This window comes from Varanus komodoensis, unplaced genomic scaffold, assembly GCF_004798865.1.
Source record: "Varanus komodoensis strain SLA01 unplaced genomic scaffold, ASM479886v1 scaffold8, whole genome shotgun sequence".
NCBI lineage: Eukaryota > Metazoa > Chordata > Lepidosauria > Squamata > Varanidae > Varanus > Varanus komodoensis.
This window is the reverse complement of record NW_025336481.1, coordinates 38,376,673-38,396,371: the sequence shown is the minus strand read 5'-3', so window position 1 is coordinate 38,396,371 and position 19,699 is coordinate 38,376,673. Positions and strand designations below refer to the sequence as shown.

General features: G+C 44.1%; 1 protein-coding gene across 2 annotated transcripts in view; it reads right to left on the bottom strand.

The window, feature by feature from the left end:
* The window catches only part of F13A1 (coagulation factor XIII A chain), a 112,966-nt gene extending 110,062 nt beyond the window's left edge, over window positions 1-2,904 (bottom strand). The window contains exon 1 of one of the 2 annotated variants that reach the window (XM_044454710.1): window positions 2,766-2,904. In XM_044454710.1, coding sequence (XP_044310645.1) covers window positions 2,766-2,778 — 13 coding nt within the window. In that variant the 5' untranslated portion in view covers window positions 2,779-2,904. The remainder of the gene's footprint in view (window positions 1-2,765) is intronic. The other variant, XM_044454711.1, reaches the window with a different exon arrangement.
* Window positions 2,905-19,699: the final 16,795 nt, after the last annotated feature.

The following is a 19,699-nucleotide window of genomic DNA, read 5'->3' as shown; positions in this document are numbered from 1 at the left end:
AGAGCGTGTTACAGAAGTCAAGACGGGAAGTCACCAGCGCATGTGTCACTGTCGCGAGGCAGTCGTACTCCAGGTAGGGGCGCAGCTGATGAATCAGCCGAAGCTGGAGGAAAGCGCTCCTCGCCACTGCTGTCACCTGAGCTTCCAGTGAAAGCTCCGGGTTGAGGAGCACTCCCAGGCTGCGGACCTTGTCCCTAAGAGGGAGTGCAACCCCATTCAGGACTAGGTTCAATTCACCCTCTCCGAAGCCCGATCTGCCAACCAACAGGACCTCCGTCTTGTCTGGATTGAGCTTCAGTTTATTGAAATTGGAGTAGTTGTCTGGATTGAGCTTTCAGTTTCATTGAAATTGGAGTAGTTCCATTGGATTTAAGTTAGTTGCAATTAATGTAAGTCTCACTCACTTCAGAGGGTCTCCTTACTGCAGAACTCTGGGGTTCTCCAGCATGAAACCACTTTAGGTGTTTCCCTTTATGGAAGGCTTATATTTTTTTTCTTGTTTGTTTAACAAAAACACACAGGGACAAAGGACACTGTCTTATGCTGAATCAGGCCACTGGTTCAGCCAGTCCCATATTGGGTACACGAGCTGGCAGTGGCTCTCCAGGGATTTGGGAGGGATGCTTTCTTAGCCCTACCTGGAGACTCCAGGAGTTGAACCTGAGATGTTCTGTGTGCAAAGCATGGACTTTATCACTAAGCTACTGCCCTTCCCAAAAGATACTGCTGGCCTTTACAGTTGCATCACTTCCCCCAGCCCAAAGCATCCAACACACCTTTGGTCAACTGCAAAAAATTCTGCCACCCATTTAGGCTACATTCCAACTTCTAAACCCCTTCTTTCCAAGCCCTACCCAGGCAGGTGGACACGTCCCTGAATCCTGCCTCTAGTAGGCACAAAAGCCATTCAAGTTGCATGTGTGCTATTAATTAAACAAAAGTCTACTGATGAGTATCTCTTCACTTGGCACAATACAATAGTGCTCTTGTTACCCCATGACTTTTTTGGCCTGTGTCTTCCAGCAATTAACTCAGCAATGCAAGCAAGCTGCCCGGACAAGCAAGGGAATTTTGCCACCACTCTGCAGTCACGATGAGCTTGCTTCTGTGAAGGAGGCAACACTGAAGGAAGGTTCTGCGGATCACTGGGAAGCAGTGTGTGGAGAAAATAGTTCATTAACCAGCCATGGAGGATAAATGCAGAAAAACATCAGCAGGGGATTAATGACCTCAGATGCAAGCTATTTGTGCTTACTAGAATTATATATTGATTTATAATGTTTCTATCCTGCTCCCAGCATCTGTCAAATGACCTGAGTCTCTGTTATGGAATTCCCATGGATCCTTTCTGTCTGTCCTATCCTGTCTCTTCGGCACCTCCACATGAAAGGCCCCCCTGACCGGTTCCAGGCTGTAAGTCTCCAAAGCAATCTGAGATTGAAGCTCCCAGCAGTCAGGGGTTGGCCCCTGACCTGGTGTGCCACCAGCACTGTTGCCTTATTGCAACATCAGATAGACCGAGCTGAGGCCTCCAAGGGTGCAGCTGACCCCAAGGCCAGTCCCAACACACAAGCCCTGAAGCGCTGACCCCAGAGCCAGTTCCTCAGTCTGACTCTCTGGCATGGGAAGTCCTTCTGCTGCCCCAGGGAGTCTCTTCAATCTTGACCACTGCATGGCTTTGACCATGCACTTGCCTCTCTGGCCACTCTGGTCCTCTCATCCACTCTTAAACCCGGCTAGCTTCCTCTTATGCCCCTGCCTCTGACCCACTTGGCCTTACAGCCCCCATCAAAGTACCAGTTGTTGTGACATCTGCCCATGATGGGTGGAACATGCCAGCTGAGTGGCCATCACTGGATTGGATCCTCCAAGACCATGTGATGTTATACAAGTATCAAAACCCTACTACATTTAGAGCAGGATCCTATGGCCTCCTGCTGTTGTGTGGGGGAAGCCATAGGATCTGGTGATCTCAATCGGAGGCTGTGATGGCTGAGACCTCACTCCCACCCCTCACAGCCAACACAGAAAGAACCACACCAGCTGTCTCCACAAGGGCACAAATGCACCTTGGTGGGGAGAAAAAAGGGCATGCTGGGAGGGCTGGAGGCTGCAGCCAATTCCTAGCAATACCCAGCCTCCTTCCCTCCCCTTCCCTAGTGCTTTATCTGGAGATCCTAAAACTGCCATCTAGAAAAAGATCAGGATTTGGGATATGGTGGAAAATGTTGCCGTGTCTCTTTCAGGGCATAAGATACAGGTAAGATTTGAGTGCAGAGGCTTCTGTGCAGCAGGGCGGGGCTGATGTGACTGTGCCCAAATACCTGTGAAATGGCTTTTCTGCACAAGAGCTCAAGATGAGAAACACTGGCAGAAGTCTGTCAGGATGTCACCATTTATAGCAGCATCTATATTGTTTCTATGCAGTTCACTCCTTAAACATTTTCATGAAATAATACATCTGTTTTCCCGGCAAATAAAATAAATAGATGCCCTACTGCTCTCAGAGGCTTTATTAAGATAATAAAACCCAGCATCTGTGGCTGGGTATGTGTGACAGGGAAAGAAGACCACGCGTGAGTCACTTTACATAACGTAACTTTTGGGTTGACTCCCAGCAGGTCCATCCATCAGACCGTGAGGGCAGCCTATCACTTTTTTGGAAGTTAACATATTCTGGCAACTGACTTGACCTTTCTCTGTCCTCCAAAGCATATTGAGAGTTTTGTTGGTAAAATCACGAGTAAAATAAAATTAGGACATACCTTGGTCTAACATTCAAGGACACAAGCCATGCTGCCAAAAGAGGACATTCTCCTGTGTGGTCCCCATGGAAATCCATAGGCACAGAGCAATGGTCAGGAATCTGGAACTCACCAGCTTACGTGCCAGTTCCCTATGTTGTGCTTGCATTCACACATGCTAAAAGAAGAGAGGACAAAAGAGGGAAATGTAAAACTGGCTCATGCCAATTGATATATATAATCTGTAATCTAAATTGCTTTTCAAATAGGGGATTGTCCTCTGTAAGTTAGGACACATTCCCCCCAAGCCCCTTTAATTATTTTTCTAGTTTAGCATTCCTCTCTTTCAAGGCATCCTCTATTTGAAGGGCTGTTGGGTCGAAGTTTGGTGTAAATATGAAGGACCCAAAGAAACTAGGAGAGCAAAGACCCTGAAGGTCTTTGGGAAACTGAGCAGGACGGCATACAAGTCACTAGGTCTTTCCCATTATGGTGAGAGATGTTGCATTTCTATTTAAGGTATGTTGATTCTTTCTACATGCAAGTCAAGGAGCATGCAAAGTCTGGACAAATAGATCTTCTATTTTCTACTTGTTTTCGAAATCGTGCATCCTCCTGGGTGGGTCTAAGAAAAGTCATCAGAGCAGTGAGACTGCCATGGATGCCAGAAGATGCCAGATGCTGCTCGGGTTGGTAATTATGATGCAAGGTGGTGGTGGTGAGGCTCTTAATCACAGCACCGCAGCCTGAAAAGGCCGCACCTTCTTGGTGCACTTCATTTATGGTCCTGGTGTAGAGAGCTCCAGGATGCCGTCATCAGAATATGGTCTGCAAATGTTCCGCCCTTTTGGAAATATTGAAAAGGAAGCTCTTTTGAGAAAGAGCCCAGAAGCTGATCTATGCATGTGGATATCTCAGCAAAGGAGATGTGGTGCCGCAGAGCATCCATGCAGAAATAGAAGCAAAGCAGTGTGCTGTTTTGAAAAATATCAATGCCCCAGAGTCAGGGAAACTCAGAGTTATGGTCCCCAAAGCAACTGTTACATGAGGCTCTCGCAGCATATGGAGCACTTTTGTTTATAATAGCAACATTATGTTTCAGCACATGGGTGAATTATGGAAGCTGTGAAAGCCAGCACTGCAAATCCCATGAAGTCCCTACGTGTCATACACAGTTTCTTTAATCTGGATGTTTGCATGCAAGCAGAGCTTACCACCTAGAGGCCCGATCTTTGGTAATAGGTGGGGTATAAACAAACATAAACATTAATAATAATAATAATAACAAGAACAACCTATCAGATTTCAGATGCATGATGAAAGGAGAAAGAACACCAGCAAGCATGTACAAAGTGCTTTCCCCCACTATTGAAAAAGGCAGCTTATTCACAGGAAATTGGCAGTAGGGGAAAGAGCTATGTAGATAGTAGCTGCAGCACTTCCTGGGCCATCTCCCAAAGACCTGTAATGAGCAGAGAGGGACTGGGAGATGATGAGTTGTGCAATCTGCATATGGGCAGAAAACCCGGGAGGCTTGTACCTAATCTGAGGCCCATTCTGTTGGCGACATACAGGTATGTGAGGGGATGTCACATGGAGATGGGTAGAGACCTGTTCTCCCCTGCAGAGGAAGGCAGGACGCGCTCCAACGGAGCAAAGCTCAGGGGGCCAAGCTTCCATTTGGATGCCAAGAAGCACTTCCTGACAGTCAGGAGCCCGAGGGTGTGGAATGGGCTTCTACAAGAGGTTGTTGAGGCCCCATCGGTGCAGGTGTTCAAGGATAGGCTGGACATGCACATGGTGGACATGTCATGAGCGGAGCTGGCTGGTGCCGGAGGTCAGACTAGATGGCCCGGGAGGCCCCTTCTGACTCGCTCTGTTTCTGTGTTTCTGTGTTTCTGCTCCCTCCAGGATACAGTTGTCACATGCGTATCTTCCAACGTTCCACACTGGAAGATAAAGGCACTTGCTTGACACCCCTGTCCCCATCAGCAGTGCCTTGGAGGACTTTTTGGAGAGCTGAAACAAGGACATCAGTTCCAGCACGAGATGGAGAACAGAAGCAATGACATCATCTGCTGGAAGAGAACTTGTTTGGTTGCTGGGACTGCCCTGTCTCAGCAATGGAAACTGATGGGCTTTTAGGTTTTACTCTTGTTTCTAATAACTGGCTCAACTTCAGTTGGTGTTGCAGATAGAGGGAACTGAACCAGTTGCTTGACAGAGTGAGTGCTGGCCCAATTACCACACCTACAGCAATCAAGCAGGGCAAATAAAGATTCCAGCTTAAAAGCAACATTTGGAGTGTGATCTGCTCTTCCATTTTTTGCAGTTACTCATTTGGAATATTTCTAAACTTGGGCAACAATGGATTGAGGCTAAACACCAAAAATAATGAGACAGGAAGAAAGAATGAAAAAGAATCTCCAAAGGCCAATAAAGAGCAAGAAAGGAATAAATGGATTCTAGACAGTTCTCTCTTTTTTGGAGGGGTTTTCTACTTCAAGTTTTAAAATGTCTTTTTAGGATAGCATTCATCTCCAAGGTCTAAAGCAGGGGTGGGCAATGTTAGGCAGTCCTAGGACAATTCTTCCTTCCCTGGATCTACTATGCCCTGTACTCCCCCCATTGCAGTCCCAGACTAGAAAAAGAAAAGGTTAAACAAGAAGGAGAGAAATTAGATTTGTCCACCCTAAAGCTCTGTACCTGCTATAGAAATTGAATAAAACTAAGAAATACAGATAAGCAAGTCAAGCCATACACATTGATGAAAAAGACAAAGACAGAAGGAAATTGTAATTTCTACCTTCATACTTCTGAGTGAACTTTAGTAAAAACAACAGGTCAGTTTCATAAAAGATTTTAGCTTCCCCGCATGTGCTGCCTCCATGACAGGGCATCCCTTTTGCCAAGAGGAGAGGAACCAAACTTTGCCCCCACCCCCCATGGATGTCCACTTAGTAGCATGATTATCTGCAGAGGTAAAGCTCTGGGCACCATTTTATTTGGTGGAAAAGCAAGGCAAACATCAGTTAAAGTCTACACAGGAGCAATTGCTTGCATGTGAACTTTATACGTACAAATAAATTATTCCTTTGCACATGGGTCAATGTCAGCAGATGTGGCTGGACAGGAAGAAAACATCTCCACCAACATTACCAGTGAAATTTCTCCTTTAACCTGAGCAATGTGTGAAATCCTCTAGGACTTCTCCTGTGAGTTCCCAGCTAACTTAGTAAAAGGAAAGGCAGGATGGAAAGGCTTTCAATAACTTCAAATTAGAAAAGGTGCTACAAAGAGATTTGCAAATATTTTCTGCCTGCCATTGTTAAAATCCCACCTCTGTGGAAATATGAGGACTCAGGATTATTGCTTTGCTGCTGGCAGAATTTGCAGGGATTATTTTTCCCTGTAAAAACAAAAAATCAAAGATACTTAGGAGCAAATCATTTTTCTTTGCAAGACACCAAAGTAGAAGCTAAAGACAGGAATTAGCAAAGAAGGTTTAAAGAAGCTGAAGCACACATCTTCTGAAAAGTCAAGCAGATAGCCAGATCTGCAACTTTAGTACACATGGCCTATTAGTCAAAAATAGATGACCAGACATTCCTAACAAGTGCTTGAAGCTCACATTTCTTTGTCACCCTTGACCTCTCGCCCTTCTTGCCTCTTCACTCCACAGTATTAACTTCTCATGGGCCATTGCTACCTCGCTGTTCCACACAGGATTGTGAGGTGTAGAGGGAAAGCACTCCAACTCCATTCAGCCTGAAGATATGGAATGATTTCTTAGGTTCTCTGTGGAGCTCAGGGGTGATATTCCTTGGCAGGGGAGGGGGTGGAGGAGAAAAGAGCCTGTGGCAATTGATGATTTATTAGAGGAGTGTGATAAATCTTCTTGCATCTGCAGTAGAGGGCAATTGCCCTTTCCCATGTGTTTGCAGAATCTGCTTATTTTGCTTGCCTCCTCAGTCACTCTCTCAAGCAGGAAAAAAGGAGAAATAGAGTAAGAGTAGAAGAACAGTGCATGGAAAACAGTTGAAAGGTTCCGATAGGGAGGGGATAGCTCCTCAGACAAAAAGTTTACCTTCTGTTATGTGGCTCAGGTGGCCATGGGTCCTCTTTTATCTGGGACCATCCTCTATTTGAAAGGTGGTCTAATTCTGAGTTAACCCTAAGAACTGTTGCCCAGCAGCACTTAGCACCTGGACAGTGGACCAAACAAGAAGACACACAAAGTGACCTGGTCACAATCTTCCACATTTTGCTGCAATTGCCCGTAATGAGCAAGAGAAATGAGCCTACACAATCACCTATAAGAACTCAACAGGCAGATTTCATGAGCAGTTGGTGCTGAACCTCTTAGCCCAAGGTCCATCTCAAAGGAGATCTTATGGGTTGGATTCCAACAGTGGGTGGGGTGGAAGGAAAAGTGAGGTGGCCAGAGGCAAAAGAAGTGGGAATAAAATACCTGCCCGCTGTAACTTGAAATAATAACTCCCAATAATGATGCTTCTAGCCTTTTAGAATGGAAAATTGAAAAAAAAAGCTTGGGGGAAACAGGCAGAAGGGGTGCAGCCATCTGGGAAGCCCTGTTGGAATCTGGATATAGTCCCCAGTCTGGAGGTTCAGCACCCCCAGATTGGGTTGAGGACATGAAGACTGTCAGAGCTGAATGAAAACAAACCCATTTCTGTAGAACATCATTTGAAAAAGGACAATCTGCATCTAGGTGTGCTGGTTTAGTGCAAATATATACTTTTAATATTCTGAATATTAGACAGAATAAATATTCTGAATACTTGAATACTTTTACCTTGATTTTTGTGACCTAAGAAGTTCACTATTCTTTAGTTGAATGGTTGTATAATCCTGAGATCCTGAATATATATTAGTGGTTAAATATCATTTATTATGAGATGGATGAAAAGCTTAAGTATTTAAAAAGCCACTGTTTTGAGAACTGCCATACTTACTAGAATTTAGTATTGGATGTGTTGGATTTTACCTGCCTTTACATTTGGTGGAATATATAGAGATATAGTTTGTTTTATTATTATATCATTGCTCCTGCAGCCAGCAACTTTATTGATCAAAGCATAACTGGAAAGAGGAGCTGACAGTGAGTATTTTTTCCATAAAAAACAGAAACGCTGGCTCTACAACTTCAAATATTTTTCCCCTCAGAATTTCAAATAATAGGAAAATATTGAACAACTGTTGTAAAATGTATGTGGGAACTTTCCTTTTATTGTGTGTGTGTGTGTGTGTTTCTACCCACTGTACTTTATAAAGTACAAGGAAATGGCCCTGTCCCAAGGAGTTTGCAGTCTAAAATTCAATGCAGAAGAAAGAATTGAGGAGGGGGAGAAAGCAGAGGGAGAGCTAAACAGGGGAAGAATACTTGTTTATCTAGAAAACCTGATCTTTTCCTTTTCAGTGGATATGCATTGGCAGGGAAGTTTACAATAATTAGAATTCAAACCCTCTCAGAAGAGAAATAAAAATTACAAGAGCATGATTGGAAGGCCTGCCACACTAAACAACACACAGAGAAACATCTGTCCTTCAAAACAAAGACCTGGTTTGCATAACACAGCAATACATCAGGGGTAACAAGCCACACTGGGTTGTCTCTTGGGCAATTGCTCCAAACCTACCAAAACAACCCATGGCTCACACTAAGAGTTGATGGATGCACAGTGGCTGTTGCATCATCAGATCTAGGCCAGCTGACCCCATTGTGACTTGTGGGAACCAGCCCATAAGCCACCTTACAGCTCTTAAGTAACTACCAGAGGCCATCACCAATTTCAGCCTGACATGGTGGAGCAACTGACACTGGATCAGTTCCCCCCACCATGCTTATGAAGATTTTGTGCTCATCAAAAAGGCTTTTTCCTTCTCCCTACCTCCTACCCCACCCCAAAGATTACCTTTTGCAAGAGGCCTATTGAAGGAGTTGCCACAGGTTCATTGCCCCTTGTTTCTAGCTTTTATTTATTAGCATGAAAATGTGCTCATGTTTCATATTTATTTTAGTTGGACTTGAGCTCCTGTGCAGGTCCAAAATGGCAAGCCTGACCTGGACAATGTCCTGTAGGGAATGCCTGCCAAGAAGATGCAGCAGATGCCCATCACGGGAACTGGCTCAGAGAGGCTGCAAAGATCGCTCTTTTTCACTTTTCTTTCTCTAGACAGCTGTCAAAAGGTCAAGAAAAACCCAAGATGCAAATGAATTTTGGTCCTGGCAGCAGGTGAATCACACTATTCATGGCTAGAGCATCTAGCTTTTTCGGGGAGAACTGACAGTTCCTCAAACTTTTCTGCCCTTTCCCAAGACTCTCAGTGCTCAGGGAAGTGGAACAATAGGAGGCACCCTTCTATGGAAACACAGAAGTTCGACAACAAGCTCCTATTCCTCATGAAACTTCTTGTGGTTATTGTTGTTGTTCTTTTTCTATCAAAACTACCAATTGTTTTTTGACAGGGACATATGTATTTGTGTCACTGCATAAAAAGCCCACTTTTGAACTAGCTGTCAAACCTCCAAGATCCTATAAAATGGATGGCTCACATGTTTCCACTTTGCAGAGTACCTGGAGTCTTGGGAAACAGTGGGAAAAGGTAAGGAACCTGACAAGAGTTGTGTTCAAATGAAAAGAATGGAAGGGAAAGGATCTAGAGCAGTGATGGCAAACCTTTTAGAGACTGGGTACCCAAACTGCAACCCAAAACCCACTTATTTATTGCAAAGTCCCAACACTACAATAAAACCTGACAACTAAGGTTTTCGTTTAGAAACAACTCACAGCCAGTCCAAACAATTATATATATACAATTATATATTTCCTTGGCAGGACACTGACTGGCCATGCAAAAGCTCAGATGAGTCGTGACTAATGAGTCGTGGCTCATGATGTCCATCCCCTGGCGCTGCTATTCCTTTTCGAGCATGCGCATGGCCCCTAGGTGCCCTGTTATCCGATGCTCAGCTGGTGGGGCAATGCTGGGGCAACTTGACTTGTATGCCAACAGAGAGGGCTCTGAGTGCCTGCTGCAGCATCTGTGCCATAGTTTCACCACCACTGCCCTAACCCTACCCTGGTGCACTCCCCTAAACCTAATGTAGGGGTAAAATACCATTGAAAGGGGCGATTTAGAAAAAGCTTTCCTGGAGTAGCTTTTTCGGCACAGCTCATCATTTCTGCCCATTCTAAACACAGTCCAAGCATCAAAATCATGCCAGGACACCTCATTTTTGTAACCATAACCCAGTGTGATGAACCTTTTAGAGACCGAGTGCCCAAACTGTAACCCAAAACCCACTTATTTATCGCAAAGTGTCAACACTGCAATAAAACCTGAAAACTGAGGGTTTCGTTTAGAAAAAACAACTCACAGCCAGTCCAAGCAATATATATATATATATATATATATATATATATATATATATATCCTTGGCAGTGCACTGACTGGCCATTAGAAAGTTTGGACGAGTTGTGGCTAATGAGTTGCAGCTTGTGATGTCATTCTCTGTCGCCACTACAGCTTTCCAAGCATGCTCATGGCCCCTATGTGCGCTGTTATCTGATGTTCAGCTGGCAGGGCAATGCTGGGGTGACTTGGCTTGCGCGCCAACAGAGAGGGCTCTGTGTGCCCCCTGTGGCACGTGTGCCACATGTTCGCCATCACTGATCTAGAGGATCTTACTATAAAGATGACCGCCCTATCTCATGATCATTCATGGCTTTAGTTTCTCTTGACAGCTCTCCTTTTAACAGCTGTCCAACAAAACCCAGAGCAGACACTTATCTGACCTAGAACTTTGCCCAAATGAGGTGTTCTATTTCAAAACTGTATATGTATGCATTTGTGCACTTGTGTAAGTCCAACTAAAAAATAAAGAATGTACAATATCTTTTGCACAGATTTCTTCTTTTTTTTTTTTTTTTTTGAGGGGCAGAATGAGGAACCCCTTAGGGACTATCAAGGGTATATCTCTAGCTGTCAAAAGAGTGGTAGTGGTGAAAAGGAAAAAAGCTACAGCCTCTTCAAAAGCTGTGCATTCCCTTAGGATACCAGCAGGAGAACTGAGGGGGAACAAGGTGAGGGGAAAACCATGGCTAGCCAGATTGTCTGTTTGGCTCAGTTTGGGTTGTTTTGTGAATAACCCAGCCAGTGTAGCTTATTCACAGGAATATTTAAGCAGTTGGCAAAAAAACAGTAAGAGAAACAGCCTAACAATTCTTGTGGTGTAAGGCAGAGGTGGGCAGAGAATACTGCTAGTTCTGTAGATAGTTGCAGTAGCTCAGCAAGGAATTCTGACTCTGAACTGTTTAATAATAGCAATGACAAAATGACTCCCACACCCAATTTATATTGCCAACATGAAGAAAACTTGGAGTAACCAGGAGTGAAATTTGTGTAGAACTACACATTCTACCTTCTGCTACTCAGAAAAAATTCTTAGACTGAGAATTTTTAATTTTCAGTATATGTCTTCTGCAGCAGACTTTGTTGTTGTTGTTAGTTGCAAAGTTGTGTCTGACCCATTGCGACCCCATAGAAAACATTCCTCCAGGCCTTCCTGTCTTCCACCATCCCCTGGAGTCCGCTCAAGTTCACACCAACTGCTTCAGTGACTCCATCTAGCCACCTCATCCTCTGCCGCCCCCTTCTTCTTTTGCCATCTATTGTTCCCAGCATTAGGCTCTTCTCCAGGGAGTCCTTCCTTCTCATTAGGTGGCCAAAGTATTTGAGTTTCATCTTCAGGATCTGGCCTTCTAAAGAGCAGTCAGGGTTGATCTCCTCTAGGATTGACCGGTTTGATCGCCTTGTGGTCCAAGGGACTTGCAGAAGTCTCCTCCAGCACCACAATTCAAAGGCCTCAATCCTTCGGTGCTCAGCCTTCCTTATGGTCCAGCTTTCACAGCCATACATTGCAACTGGGAAAACCATAGCCCTGACTATACGCACTTCTGTTGGCAGGGTGATGTCTCTGCTTTTTAGTATGCTGTCTAGATTTGCCATAGCTTTCCTCCCCAGGAGCAAGCGTCTTTTAATTTCTTGGCTGCAGTCCCCGTCTGCAGTGATCTTGGAGCCCAGGAAAATAAAAGCTGTCACTACCTCCATTTCTTCCTGATCTATCTGCCAGGAAGTGATAGGACCAGATGCCATGATCTTAGTTTTCTTAATGTTGAGTTTCTAGCAGCAGACTTAGGGGCTCCCATAAAAGAAAAGAGGGGCAAAGGAAGAAGATGGCATAAATCTAAAGTATGCCTAGTCTGGATCAGAGCACATGTCCACCTAGACTGGATTAGATCGTAAGTCCACCTAGTCTGGCAGATCCCACAAGGGCCTTTGGGGAAGCCCCAAGCAATGAGGGCAATGGCTCTCTCCTGTTGTTACTTCTGAGCTGGACTATTGGAGCAGGTGACCTAGGAAACCTGGAGGTTGCATACAAGAAGCACTTCTCTTAGCTGCAGACACACAAACTCTGGGTTGCAGCATCTAATAAAGTACACTGTCGCCCTGGCTGGGAGTCAAATTGTGCTTCCAGAGTGGCAAAGTAGAATCTTACCAATCCATTGTACTTCCAAGCAGAGCCCCAGTTTGCTGTTGTTCATATGACAAGGAAGGGGGTTTAAAGACTTTGGGGGCAATGGCCAGACATGCTTGGAGGGCTGGGTTTGATCCCTGGGTTTGTAATCACCTGACTTGACAGAACTGTGTTTGAAATTAAAGCACAAAGCAGAGGTTTCAAATATTTACCTCCCTTTGTAAAAGGGAGCCTTGAAGAAAATATAGGCTGCCATCTTTGATACATCCTTAGCCATTGGCTATAAGAGCTCCCCAATTCTGAAAATTGGCATGAGCTCATCTCTAGCTATTGGCTGAGCTGTGGAGGTATTTACTGAACAATCACAACTTTTCCGTACTGCAGCTGCTCAAAAGGCATTACGTGTCGGCAGAATGTCCCTGAAATAGAATTTGATGCTCAGGATGAAGGTTCTGCAGCCATGGTATGAACCATCATGACCAGGAGGTTTAAAGGCATGGCCCCACGTAAAACAGCTCATTTTGTCATGAGCTGAGACAGCTGGAGCTGGGGGTCAGACTCAATGGTCCAGGAGGCCCCTTCTGACTTGGCTCAGTTTCTATGTTTCTGTGGTTGCCTTCAAAGGTGACCTTACATGCTTCACTGTCTTCAAAAGGTGTGTGCGCATTAAAAAAAAGACACTTTTTGAAAGTCATTCAGATCAGGTCCTGCTTCACTTCGGCTGGCTTCAGGTGAGGCCTACTCCATTTCAGACCCAGGGTGCAGGCAGATTGGTTTTATGTGCAAAGCGGACAAATGGCAGCTGCCATTTTCACTGTGAAGAGGGACTACTCCAGGTGGGCTACTCTGAATTTCCTCAAGCTGTTGATAAAATAGGGAAGCCATTTGATCAGGATGTATGCTCCCTGTGCTGATGGTTCTTCCTTATATTCTAAGTTACATTGACCAGGTTCAACAGTGAGACAACACAGACCAGAAAGCATCCGACGGAACTCTTGTGAAAGGACTCTGCTGTAAACCCAAAGAAGTCTGACGTGGTTCTTGCTGCCATCAATGCCATTGTTATGTCCAAGCAGCTAGGACTCATTCTGCACTAAGTCACAGGCACCAGAGCTGTATCCTACATACAGCATCCTCAAAAAGGGAAATGCATGACCTAGAACACAGGGAAATGTTTCCTAAGACTGCACATAAGTATTCCAGAAATGCACCACAATATCATCCACCACAAAACTTTTTATTAGCCATTATGCTGCCCTGAATATGGAGAAATTGCCCCAAATGCGGTAAATGCAACCATTTTTCACAACATTTCACTGTGTAACTGACAAATTTATGGCACCATAAAAGGAGTACATTTTTGAAATCCCTGTGGAGTCCTGGATGTAATGGGGTCAAATATGGCTCTGCTTTCATTAGTAGCCAGGCCATTGCAGAGTTCAAGCCAAGTTCATTTATCTTCTGTCCTCTTTCTTTAAAGTTGGATGCTTGCCTCTCTTATTCTAGCAGGAAAAGAATCACCAAGGCCAATGACCTGTGACAGTGGTAGAGCTGTCCCATTCTATGTGGGTTTGCCCTATTTGTGTGTAAAGCAGGGATGCCCAAAGGGTGGTGTAGGTGGGAGATGTTGGTCCCATGGCCCCTTAGTGAATGGGGAGTGAATTAGAATAGTTAGTAGCAGAAGCCCACTCCCACCAAAAAGGGCCTCCAAGGGTGCCTGCAGAGGGGAAGTTTCCCCTTCCAGCAACCCTTGGGAGTGTAGCCTTGGTCCTCCTCCTCTGAATCATTATTTGACTGCAGTTGCAGCCAGTCTAAACAGAGACTGCCCCCCGGGCAAGCAAAGGGGCCTTAGAGGCTGTTCCAGTAGCAGACCTCCAAAGTAGTCCACCATCACCCTAAAATGACAGCTCCCATATAACCATTTTTCAGGGAGGCATCTGTACAAAGCCAGGATACCACCAAGGGGTGGGGACAAGGGCAAGACACCAAGACCTTCTGGGGAGCTCCCCAGAGCCACTTCAGGACGCCCCCCAGGGGCAAGATTTAGCCCCCAGGATAGAAGTCTTTCTTCCTGGTATAGTAGCCTTGCCCATCAGGTGTCCCTGTCAGGCATGGCTGGGGATGTTGGGAGCTGCAGTCCAAGGAGGCCCACGGGTCACCCACCACTGCTTTACATTTCTGGATATTCTCCCTCAAGTGTTTAAGTGCATGGCAAGGGAGCCAGAACTTTTGCAAAATAAAATGGGAGCAGAGACAGGTTTCATGGTGGAATTGTATGCATGTTCACTCAGAAGGAAAGTTCAACTTATTCTCATATACGCTAGTTTGGACTGTAGACCTAACCATCTATTTTTGGCTAGTGGGAATGCACTGGATCAGCTTTCAGGCCTAAAGCAGATACAGTATGACTTTAACTTTGTGTCTAGCATGCACAACTCTCAGTCCCTGAGTCAGAACTTTGTCCATCTAGCCCAGAATTACCAACATGAGCTGGCAGCAGCTTTCCAGGGTTTTAGGCAGGGTTCTTTGCCATCCTTACCTGAAATACCAGGAACCAAAACTGCACCTTTCTACATGCAAAGCATCAAGTCTATCCCTGAGCTTCCTCCCAAGAGCTTAATTAAAGGTGTCCCAGACTTAACTGCCCCCATCCCCAAAGTAGAGTCCAAACCTACAGCAGGCTGCCTATGCTTACTCTAGAGTAAACATGCGGAGGTGGGAGGACTTAGGTCTCCAAGCTCAGAGGATGGTGGACATCCAATCAAGCACAGGGGGATGCAGAGAGAAAGATTGCCTCCACATTTCCAGCATCCTGCAGAAGCCGTAGATGGTCCATTTTGGCTATCTGTGTCTGTCTATGATGTGCTCAGGAAGGGCCGAGGGATCACTGAGATCCCCCATGTTTGGCAGAGCCTGACTCCATCTCCCCATCCCTCAGAATGGCCCCTTTCAATGCCAGCTCTAAAATTTCTGCTGATGCAGAAAGAACAATGTCAGCTGCAAGGGCAGAAGGAAAGGACTCCATGGCCGGGACTCTGACCTCCCTACCCTGTGGCCTTTTAGACAGCATTTGCAGATGCAGGATTGCAGCCACAGAAGCTAGATATGTCTTTCAAGGAATGAGCTTCCTGGACCTCCTGGACCTTTGCTTGGCAGGATTTCATCAAATCACTGAACCTGACTAATGGCTAATACCTCAGCCAGTTTGTCTATGCTGTATTGAAAGAACACACAGTTTTACCGAATCCTCTTATTGGCCTCCTGGGCATGCTGTTCCCTCCCCTGCAAACAATTTCCATGCTTATCTTTCTTCTCATCTAGAATTTAGTCATCTGTAATCATCATGTATGAATTTAAGACATTTTCTCAGAGCTCCATAAAACATTTTATATAAATGACATCCAGTAAAACTTGCTTTATTTTAGTGTTCACTTGTTAAAAAAAAACCAAGAACATTGTTGCATAATTTGAATACCGAAAAGATCAACTACTGGAGTTGAATTCAGTTGTGCGTGCCAGTCTTTGCATATTTTCCAGGTCTGGAAAATGTCAGTATAGCACTTAACATGGAATCTATAGGAGAACATTCCTCTGTCCTCGATAAGAGCAGAGTAACACAATTTCTGACTACTCTGGGAATCATTATCATTTTGCTTCTTAACAGCCTACATCCGAGGATGCTGATAATTATCTATTCGGAACCTACACATTTCAGCCAAAATGTACCTTCTTCAGAGGTTCTACACACACCCACCCACACACACATAGAAAGAGATTATATAAACATACTTGAAAAGATTTCTTGATGGTATATATTCTTCACAAATCCAAATGCTGCCAGTTTGCATGCTCTTGTTGAACATTACTAAATATATTTAGCCTCTGAAGGCCTTTTTGGCTGAAATGCATTGGGCCTCCAAGGAATAATTATTTACTGGGACATCCCAGGTCTTGGCTTTTTGGTAGCTGCTTGCTAAATGCTTTTTTGGGACATGGCTGTTTTTGTTTTCCCAAGAAACAAAGAAGTTGATAAGGGGATAATTGAATCATCTTCTGCTTGTTTTCACACCATACAATCACCAACATTACATCATGCAACAGGAAGTTTTATCTTGGTTGCTCAGGGTGTGTCTACACAGTGGGCTTACTGGTTTAAGAGGCAGGCAGAGGTCACAACCAGCAGTGTAGCTTCTGCCCAGAAACAGAAGGGTAGCCAGTAGAGTGTTGTAACACAGGAGACATGTGCTTCCTGTGACTGGTCCTATAAAAGTCAAAGTTCTCAAGACAGACCTCTGGATCTCTTCCAAAGCTCAAGCAGCATCTGTACTTTGATTCCTCACACATAAGTCATGTTTTCCCATGCTAGCCAACCTGCAAGCCCCAGTCTAGTTTTAAAAGCTTTCTGGTAAGAACAACCCCTCCTTTCCAATCTACAGGCATTGGTAAGAAGCCCAAGACTTGCAGTTACAGGTTAATATGCTCCTCTCTGCCTAAAGTAATAATTTCAGGAACTAACCTACTGTTATACATTGAAATATGTTTAATATTTCAACATTTTAAAAGGAAGAGGCAAATCAATCTTGGATTTGAGCAGTCTTTGGTAATGGTCAGTAGTGGTGTAAAAGACCAGCTCAGAAGCAATTAAATTTTAAAAGGATAGGGTAAGATATATTGATCCCAACCTTTCCAGCATGTAAAATATTAACCAGAGGGCCTTTACTTTACACCAGACAGAGCTGTTAGATCAATTAAAAACAAGGGAAACTTGGCTGCAAACACATGGAAAACAGCTTTGATTGAAGCCTTAATTTCACCTTTTTTATTGATGTCCATTAAGTTTGAGAAGATTAATTTGGGTATTTAAACAGGAAAGGGGAAAGATGTTTTACTCTACTTTTACATGTGCATGAAATGGGACCATCACTAAGATATCCTAGCCAAAATAGCTGAAATGCTGCTTCTCCTGTGCCATGAACAGCGCCCTGAGGATAGTCCTCTGTTTGTGCTTAAGCTGTTGTGTGGTCACAGTCTGTGAACTCATATGCAGGAAACCTATAAGGAAACTGATCTTGTCCAATCAAGAATGTTAAACTAAGATGTGACTTTGAATTCATGTTTAACCACCAATTCCGTTCTGACCATTTCACTAAGAAATGGTTCGTTATCTTGTTATAGAACTCTTTTCAGAGTGTCTCAGTTCCTTCCATAAACTGAGGATAATGGCAAAAATACTATCCCAGTTCCCATAAACCCCTGAAGTATGAGGCTTATGGGCATCCTATGCAAAGGAGAAATGGAGGCAATCTTCATCTCCTGGTCCTCTCATCCTGCATCTTTGCTAGAGACACTGTTTTGCCCATCTAATGGAGTGTCTTGGAGGAACTGGACTCCAATCTTCTCTCCTCCATGCCCACCAAAACCCTTTTTTCCTTGTCTCCTAGATCACTTACTGACCAGAGAGAGCAGCCAGAACAGTTGTTTCCACACTAGCTTCTGGGGACAGGCTGGAGCTCTGATTCCCATCTCAAAGGTCAGAACACCAATCAGATCTGAATATCTAAACCAGACCTGGGCATTGTACGGCCCACGGGCCACATCCGGCCCGATGGCTGACCATGATTGGCCTGCATGAGGTCACTGGCAAATTAAAAGTCAATGCAAATATATATCGTCGTTCAAGCCCCAAACAGACTAGATTTCTCTCACTGAACAACAACAACAAAAAAGAACTGAGGTAATGCAAACAAACAAAGCTGGATGCATTTATAGGGAATCCAAAGGCAAGTTGGATTGTTGAGTTTTCTGTTTCTCTGTTCTGTTATAATTCGTAAGGTCTGTACCTTACTATGTTAAGCACTGGGAGATTACATATGTTGTAAATTTGTGCTATATAAGTAAAATTGAATTGAATGTATTGCTTTTCATGTAATGTTAATGTTTTTGTGAATATTCATTAAATAGTGTTGTTCTGTGCTCCACATTTTCATTGTATCATTGTAATGTTTCATTTACTGTTTTCATAGAGATATATATGGAGCAGAGCTGTAAGTGTATTGGTCCAGCCCTTAACAACTGTCGAAGTTTCTCATGTGACCCTACAGGGAAATTAATTGCCCACCCCTGATCTAAACTATCCTTTGGCCCATCAGATACTGTCTGCAGCCATAGGATTGCTCTCTTGATAGTTATCATCTTCACTACAGACTAGAGCATTGCATAGGTAATCCTTCCAGGAAAATCCATCCATCCCTATGAAAAACACTTCTGAATGTGCTTGGGAATGTTGCCTCTTCTCTAAAAGGGTCAAATGGTGCAATATATTATAAATATCTACTCACAAGGAAGTGCCATTCAGTTTAGTGGCATTTGCTCTATGTGAGCATAGAATTGCAGCTCCAGCAATTAACAAGGTAACTAATTCCAGTCCTAATTCCTGTTGAAAAGACTAATGAAATTCCAGATGGCAGGAAATAGTTATTGGAGGGTGTATTGAAAAGAGAGAACTGTAGCCAAAAGCAATTATGATATTTTCAATTTTTGTTTTGTTTAGAAAAATCAATGGCTGTTCTACTCCTACTCCCTTTAAAATACCTTGATCCAGTATTTCCATTATGTAAAAGTTCCAACACATTCTGTCCAAAGCTGATCACATTCTCATTACAAGGATAAATGTGTCCAAGAAACTATTGTGCCACTTCTACTTGCTTCCACATATCAGGCATATCAGATTTCACATTTTGACAAAACAAGGTTGAAACTGATGCAAAATGAAAGGAAGCACTTCTGTTAGCAAACTGAGCACTTCCTAAAATACTAGTGTCTTTATGAAAAAGTAAAGGGAGTCACAGTTGTTTCAACAGGCCCTTTATATGTTGTTCTTGGAGAAGGACAGAATACAAATGGGATCATACTTGTCAAAATTATATTGCCACCTTTCTAATAAGATAATTCTGGAATCTGATGATGCCTCAGAAGAGGAGAATCTTGGTGTGTGAAAAAGTCAGAGAAGTCGAGGGATGTTGCTTCCTGTTCCAATTGCACAGCTGGAAGCTTTGCCTCACTCAACGAGGCTGTGGCTGTGGAGAAATCTAAGCACCTTCTCTGGCTATGATCCTCCACCTTTGGACTCACCAAAATCAACCCCAGGAACAAAGGGGGCAGCCGGTCCAGGCAAACACTCAGAGATGGAGATGCAATGCCTGCCTGGCAGCACATCAGATAACTTCGAACCCACTCATGCTCTGGATTAGGACCCTACTGAAAATCCAAGAAGGGGAATGGGGGTGTCAGCATGTTCCATAAAGCTGCTCTGTTGACTTTTGGTCCTTGCTGCCTCAGGGCCTTTCTCATTGTGCTCCCTGTTGGATCATTTCCCTTTCCTGTCCAATTGTCA